At 41.3% G+C, this 7849-nt stretch overlaps 1 protein-coding gene and 1 long non-coding RNA gene across 2 annotated transcripts; both read right to left on the bottom strand.

The window, feature by feature from the left end:
- Positions 1 to 249: 249 nt before the first annotated feature.
- LOC126624246 (uncharacterized) lies at positions 250 to 1440 on the bottom strand. The gene is made up of 5 exons (XR_007624028.1): positions 1373 to 1440; positions 1192 to 1289; positions 1011 to 1108; positions 830 to 927; positions 250 to 654 (listed from the first exon to the last, which is right to left on the bottom strand). It is a non-coding gene; the product is annotated as an uncharacterized LOC126624246 (long non-coding RNA).
- A 4563-nt stretch (positions 1441 to 6003) lies between these two features.
- LOC126624236 (vacuolar iron transporter homolog 4-like) lies at positions 6004 to 6941 on the bottom strand. Its single transcript, XM_050293266.1, has one exon. The coding sequence runs from the start codon at positions 6852 to 6854 to the stop codon at positions 6168 to 6170; it is 687 nt and encodes a 228-aa protein (XP_050149223.1). The 5' UTR covers positions 6855 to 6941; the 3' UTR covers positions 6004 to 6167.
- Positions 6942 to 7849: the final 908 nt, after the last annotated feature.

Here is a 7849-nt window from a genome sequence, read left to right as displayed (position 1 = left end):
AAAAGCTTCACCCGAAAAGCTTCACTTAAAAAGCTTCACCCAAAAAGCTTCACCCAACAAGCTTCACCCGAAAAGCTTCACCTCCAAAGCTTCACCCACAAAGCTTCAACACCAAAGCTTCACCTACAAAGCTTCAACACAAAACCTTGCTCCAAATAAACAAATTTTGCTCACAAAACCCAAGATGCCCTTGAACTTGTACAAAAACACTTGGGTAAACATAAACATTTTTTGTTTTACACCCACAAGGGCCCAAAATTTTCCTTCTTATTTATTCACTTATATATGTTCCCAAACATATTATAATAGATCCAACAACAAGCCAAAGTCCCAAATTTCATAATGGACAAAAGTACAAGCAATTCATCAATAATGAAGGTGCTACAAAAATTGGAATCTGCCCCAAAATAGAAATCCAACCCAAGAGACTTTTTCTCTCTCTCCCTCTTCCGCCTCCTTTCATCTATCAAATTTCTGCAACCTCTGCTCTTCTCCAATGGAGCTGAATTTTGGACACCCTATAGTTCTTGAGCATATGAACAACTTTCAAGAAGGAACCATTTCTGTTTGAGCGACGGAAATTAAAGTGTTGAAGCTCCAAACATGATAGTCGGCTTCTTGCAGATTTCGAAGCTGTTGTGATGTTTCGAAGATCTGGAAATATTTAACCGTTAGTTCATCCTGAATTTTTGATATGTTATGAAAGAGTCGATGAGGAACAACTTCAATGAAGAAAGCATACCGATCTGAACAAGAGAAAATGGAGTTTCGAAGCTCACAACAAATCTGACGGGTTGACAGACAAATAATAACCAGTCATTCATCATACCTGAATTTCTTGAGTTATACAGCTCCGAGGGATCTCAAAGTTGGATATGTTGTAGTTCACAAGCTGAGGAACAACTTCAATGAAGAAAGCATACCGATCTGAACAAGAGAAAATGGAGTTTCGAAGCTCACAACAAATCTGACGGGTTGACAGAAAAATAATAACCAGTCATTCATCATACCTGAGTTGCTTGAGTTATACAGCTCCGAGGGATCTCAAATTTGGATATGTTGTAGTTCACAAGCTGAGGAACAACTTCAATGAAGAAAGCATACCGATCTGAACAAGAGAAAATGGAGTTTCGAAGCTCACAACAAATCTGACGGGTTGACAGAAAAATAATAACCAGTCATTCATCATACCTGAGTTTCTTGAGTTATACAGCTCCGAGGGATCTCAAATTTGGATATGTTGTAGTTCACAAGCTGAGGAACAACTTCAATGAAGAAAGCATGCTGATCTGAGCAAGAGAAAATAGAGTTTCAAAGCTCACAACAAATCTGACGGGTTGACAGACAAATGATAAACAGTCACTCATCATACCTGGATTTCTGGAGTTGTACTGCTCCGATGGCTCTCCAATTTGGATATGTTGTAGTTAAGGAATTAACGAACAACTTTCATGAAGACAACTTTGTGATTCGACCTACAGATGATGGTGTTATGTTGAAAAACAATTCCGGTTGTTAGGGGAAATGAAAAACAATTCCACCAAAGAAACATCATTATGATGTTTCATCATTATGGTGTTTTCATCATTATGATGCTTTCATCATTGTGATGCTTCCATCATTGTGATGCTTCCATTATGATGTTAATGCACCAACGGTTACACCTTCTGCAATTCCACTTATTCGGGCCTAGCAACCTTCATCAACAAAATCTATGAAGAAAAAGTCCGGGGCTACCACTTAGAAAACAAAAGAATGAAGTTTTGGTACTTACGACATGGACTATTAGCAAGACACCTCATTCGTCAACTCCCTCGACTAGAGACTTGGGGGACTCCCACCATATGCTACTACGCCTTGGTACTCAAAAGTTCGTGACTACTCAGTGACTTGGATTTTTCAAGTCTCCAACCGAGAAGTTTTCCTCACTCGGGAAATTAAGGGAACACTACCTCAAACTACATGCTTCACTCACAAAGCTTCAACAATACAGGTTTCAACAAAAGCAAAAATTCAAAGAACTTTATGAAGAAGGCTTTGGTGTATTTAACACAATATGTTGAAATGAAGCAAAGCTTATTTATTAATATTTTCGATAAGCCACAAATATGTACATATACATGAGTCAAAATAAACAAACAAAAGGGAGCCTTCACAAAGGTTGCTTAGGGGAAGTCTCAGCAGTCGGTAGAGCCCCAGAAAGAGAAAGCACCGGAGGGTGGTTATCCGGAGCCTTAGTACTTGACAAAACCCCAGAAGGAGGAGGCATTGGAGGTTCATCATTTGAAGCTTCATTACCAGGTACAGCCCCAGAGGACGAAGGCAATAAATGCCTTTGGAACAAACCCACAAACCGCTGATGATCAAGTAAAACCTTACCATCAGATTCCTTCATCTGGTCAAGCTTCCTCTTCATGTTTGTAGCATAGTCATGGGCGAGCCGGTGCAACTGCTTATTCTCATGCTTGAGCCCTCTAATCTCCTGTTTGAGACTCATCACTTCAGCAGCCAATGATTCAACTTGGCGGGTTCTAGCAAATAGGCGTTGGGCCATATTAGACACAGAACCTGCACACTGAACACTAAGAGCCAAAGAGTCCTTAACAGCCAACTCATCAGACCGTTTGGAAAGTAGTCTGTTATCTTTGGGAGTAAGAAGGTTCCTGGCCACCACTGCAGCGGTCATATCATTCTTCATCACAGAATCCCCAACGGTAAGAGGACCGGTAGGGGATATGAAGGATGGGCGCCATATGTTGTCTGGAGAAGGCGTGGCTGTCTCTTCTCCAAGGTTCAAGTCAAAACGACGGTCGGAGGGTCCAGACATTTTCAAATGTGTTGAAGAGGGAAGAGGTCAGACAAATCAAGATCTTAGAAGTGCAAGAAATGAGCTTCTACTGGTAGAGATTCAAGTGTGCTGTGGAACTTAATGTCAGCCTCTATAAAAATCTGCACTCGACGGAGCTTCAGAAATCGAAGAGGCATTTGCTTTCTCAAAAGCTGGGCTGCTCAGAGACCACGAGGGCCGATCTCAGAAATCGAAGAGGCGTTTGCTTTCTCAAAAGCTGGGCTGCTCAGAGACCACGAGGGCCGATCTCAGAAATCGAAGAAGCACCTGCTTTTTCAGCCTCGTCAGCACCTGTCACATGCACAATCAGCTTTGCGGAAATTACGGGCACTCTGTCGAAGATTTCTGGTGAAGTAGAAAGCACGTGAATCTTACTGTTCAATCACCGCTCTCCATATGCACCATCAACTCCTCGGGTACCACGTATAACTTTGTCAAAGATCTCTGACAAAGTTTAGGCACGAGAATTTCGAAGTTCCAGCTACCCTACTATTACCCATAAGGGTAAAGGAACAGCACCACTGCTTGACAACTGGAAAGTCCCTATGTGTGTCGACCTCCGTGTTTTGCGGCAAGACAGGTTGGCAAGAACGTCCAACCTTTACTCACATTCGAGAAAAGACTCCCAACATAATTACTTTCTAAAAAACCGGAGTAGCACCGCTTTCCGAATCTCGAGAGTCAGATCCTCGACGGGATTGCTTGTTCGAAAACCGAAGAGGCACAACTCTCAGAACTTCGAGAGCCAGATTTCCTTAGATAAAGCTTGTCTGTAATCTTCACACGTAACATCAGCTTTCCAGATACCACATACCACTTTTTCAAAGTGCTCTGACAAAATTAAAACACGTGAAGCTGGCAGCTCCCACTACATTGCTGTGACCAAGAAGGGTAAAGGAATAGCATTACTACTTGTTATTGGGAAATCCCTATATACATTGACCTCCCTCCTCAACGGACAGGCAAACCTGCAAAAATGCTCAACCCTTTCTCGCATTCGAAAAGGCACCCTCAACATAACCTCTCGAAATACTCAGCTTTATTTCCCCCCGATAATGCCTCAGCAAATAAGCCACACCAAGAACAAGAGTATCTCATATCATCAGGGTCGAAAGCAAGAGTATCCCATATCATGCTTTCTCCCTGTCTTTGTCTTTGTCCTTGTCCACACCTGCAGGACAAGGAGAAAGAGAGCAGTCAGTCGGAACCTGAAATCAAACCTCCAATTTGGAACTGACTGCCTGGAGCCTTTGCCTGGTTGCTTACTTAGCATTGCTCTCGAGTACTCATCCTCAACTGCTGTCAAGGTCACGAATTCCACCGGCAAATACCTCATGACAGTTGATCAGATATTGGCTCTTTACACTGAAGCTGCCAAGCGTGGATGAGTCACTATGAAGGAATGTTCTGAAGGACCATTTAAATGCAAAGGTTGCATACCACTTCTGCCATGCAAAAGATTGAAGCAGAAGGTTCAACGGTGAGCTGAAACAGATCACTACAGCACGACACCTTTCCATACCACATTCATTATTCCGTCAACAGCAAAAGTATCCCATATCATCAAGGTCGAACATGCTCTAGATTTGATGGACTTGTTTTGACCCTCAAATTTTTGAGTCGGCCTTATACTCTGAAGGGCACCAGAAAACCCTCCAGCACAGTTCAAGAATAAGCCTGTGGAAAGTTACTTCTTCCAAAGCAAAAGTATCTCATATCATCTCTTATCCATTTGCTTCTCCTTATCCTGACAGTTGAATGAGAGACAAGGAGAAGAAGAACAATCAACCGGAAGCCGAAGTCAAACCTCTGATCCTGGGTTGCTTACTTGGAAGTTTGACTGCTTACCTTGTCTGTCACCTCTTTCGGCAGATCTCCTAGCTCGGCGACTTGGGGGACTCCTACTATAGGGTTTGTATCACACTTGACTAAGCCCGAAACTACAACTAAGCTTCAAGTGAAATTGATACATTACCTTGTGCGTCAACATCAGCTAAATACACCATTCCCGGATGGAGGAAAGGTACTTCCAGAGAAGGGCAGATGAAGATCAGACCACACTTTGGTACTTAGAAGTTTCGTGATTACTCAAGGGATCGGATCTTGCAAGTCCCCAACCGAGGAGTTTCCCTCACTCGGGAACTTAGGGGAGCACTGTTTGTACCATACTTGACCAATCCCGAAACTACCGAGCACCGGCCAACGCTATACTGTCAAGGAAGAGTTCCCCTCCGACCAGGAGGCCAATCACTACTCGACACGTGTCAAGATTAGAAGCCAATCAGAGCGCAGCACGTGTCGACATCAAGAACCAATCACAACATGACACATGTCAATGTGACAAAGCTACAAGTTTTTCTATAAATAGGGGTCATTCCCCCACAATATTGCCAAATGCCATTTTGTGTTAAATCATTCACAAGAACTCACTAAATTGAGAGCTTGATCCTTTGTACTTGTGTAAGCCCTTCACTACTAATAAGAACTCCTCTACTCCGTGGACGTAGCCAATCTGGGTGAACCACGTACATCCTGTGTTTGCTTCTCTGTCTCTATTCATTTACGTACTTATCCTCACTAGTGACCGAAGCAACCAAGCGAAGGTCACAAAACCTGACACTTTCTGTTGTACCAAAGTATTCGCTGATTTTGTGCATCAACATCGTTAAAACTCAAAGTTTTTATTAGTTTTTCTAAAAAAATATTGTTAAGCTTTGTTCGTCAGTTTCTGTTTAGGTTCTTTGAATTATAGTTCTAGTGTAGTAGACGGCTAGGATTATAACATCTCAAAGGTGTATAGCGTGCCAGCTGCCATTGTAGCTGTGCATAGTTGAGTAAACATGGGCAATCCATGCGAGGAAGCTTAGGATTCTTGTTCCAATGGTCATTTTTGTTCTCCTTGCTTCTCGGATCTATTTTTCACAACTACAGTGTTTGTAATCGATTTCAGTCAATGAAACTGTAGGAGCAATGTATTCCATTCTTCTTCCTCCTTGAGCACTCTGTGATTTCTTACTAAAATTAATCAATCAATTCATCATTCAAACAACAACATAAAGAAGTGGATTTATGCACATTTTTATATTTTTATTTTTAAATTGAATAACTTACAAAGAAATTAAGGGAAATAAAAAATAGATGCATGAGGAGTGAAGTGTACGAAATTACTTCTCATACTACAATTATGCGTTTCATTTCTTTAAGAAGTTACATCTCACTTCCAATGAACATCTTACATTTCATTACACAAAATCCAACAGGAAAAAATAACGAAAGATCTTGTAGCACAATATTAATGGGCGTGTTAGATCAAAGGGTCTCATAGCCCACTTGAGCCAATCAACTTGGTTAACCCAAAGGTAATAGCCATGGCCATCCAACCTCCAACCAAAACCCTTATCACTGATCTCATAACTGGTGCCTTCCCCAACTTAGCACCCAACCACCCAAACACCACCAAAGCCAAGCTCACAGCCGCGGCCACAACTCCTAACCTCACCTTATACCCCCTTATAAACGATGCTGCTAGCAATGGGACCATTGCTCCCACCGAAAACGCCAGTGCTGATGCAGCTGCTGCTTGTAAAGGGTTGGGCAGACTCTCCTCATCATCTCCATCGCCACCATCATCTTCTACCACGTGTACTTGTTGGTTCTTTTTCTTTTTCTGATTGTCCCTTTTCATTTGAGCCACCTCTATGTCCAGCTGGGAGTACACGGAGACAAACTCTCCAATGGCCATGCTACATGCCCCGGCTACTAGTCCCGCGAACCCGGTTAGTATCATGGCCTTAATGTCTTGCCTCACAGCTCCAACTCCCATCATTAACGACGCAGTTGAGATTAATCCATCGCTGGCACCTAGGAGGGCGGCGCGGAGCCATTGGGAACGTTTGGAGTAGTCAAACTCCTTTTGGTCTAGGGTTGTTTGGTGCTCGAGGTCGTTTGTGGTCATTGGGATGGCACACTTGCCTTCACTTAGGGATGATTGGCTGTTTGGTGCCATGGAAATATTAACGGGAGAAGCGGATAATGAGGAATGAGGGTTTATGGGTGTGTCGTGGACTGAGGAAGAGAGTAGAGAGATATTGGAGAAGTGTGGAGGACACATGCACGCTCTCAACAAGGGTATTTATGGAGGGAGAAGTTCAATCATGGATGCAAAGGTGGGTACAATAATTGAAAAAGAATTGAAAAAAGCAAAGTGTGTTTACCTAGTGCTACTGCTTTCATTATATAAGATACCACTATAAGAAGAAGATGAATACTTCAGATTTAGGAATAAATATTAATATAAGAAGATGAGTTTATAATTTGATGAGTCAATATTTTACTATATATTTTTCTCTAATCTTAGTAATAATTTATTGATTATTTTGATACTTTAAATTATATTTCTAATGTAGGATATGCGACTTCCTCTTGATCATAAAGTAATCAAACGGATGAATTTTGGAGTGATTCTAACTGGAGGATGTTTGTGGGTCTTTTAAGATGATTGTGTCAAAGTTTCAGATTTTTCTACCGAGCCGTTTGACCTTGTCAATGAAATAAAGGCCCAGCGCGCAGCTTTCCCATATTGATGTTTATGGATATTTTGGATATTTTGGAGGTTAAGATGGCATATTTTAAGAAATATTCCTTCTAAGATTTGTAGGGAACAACTTAAGCTTTCAAAAGAGAAATTTTAGGACCAAATCGGAGTTGATTTGGTCAGTCAAAAGTCTGATTTTTTGAGAAGTCCAAATTTTAGTTTAAATAGGAAACATTTTATTTTCTGTTTTATTTTTTTTATTATGTTTCCTAGTTTTATTCTAAGACCTTTTAAGGTTTTATTTTGTAGGAGTATAAATAAAGATATTTAGCCATTAGGGTTTGGAGAAGGAGAGGAGGAGGCGCACTGCTTTAGAGAGCCTCGCACAATTCAAGTTTATTTTCAAGATGTTTTTTTTCCATGTTCTTAATAATACTTTGTCTTATGATTGTTCGTAATTTCTTTTG

This window comes from Malus sylvestris, chromosome 5, assembly GCF_916048215.2.
Source record: "Malus sylvestris chromosome 5, drMalSylv7.2, whole genome shotgun sequence".
In the NCBI taxonomy this organism is placed as follows: Eukaryota; Viridiplantae; Streptophyta; class Magnoliopsida; order Rosales; family Rosaceae; genus Malus; species Malus sylvestris.
Note: the sequence above shows the minus strand (reverse complement) of the source record. Positions and strands in the feature narration are given on the sequence as shown.

Bases quoted from the DNA above. Each gene is read 5' to 3' on its own strand.
- LOC126624236 (XM_050293266.1), bottom strand. From the start codon at position 6,854: ATGGCACCAAACAGCCAATCATCCCTAAGTGAAGGCAAGTGTGCCATC.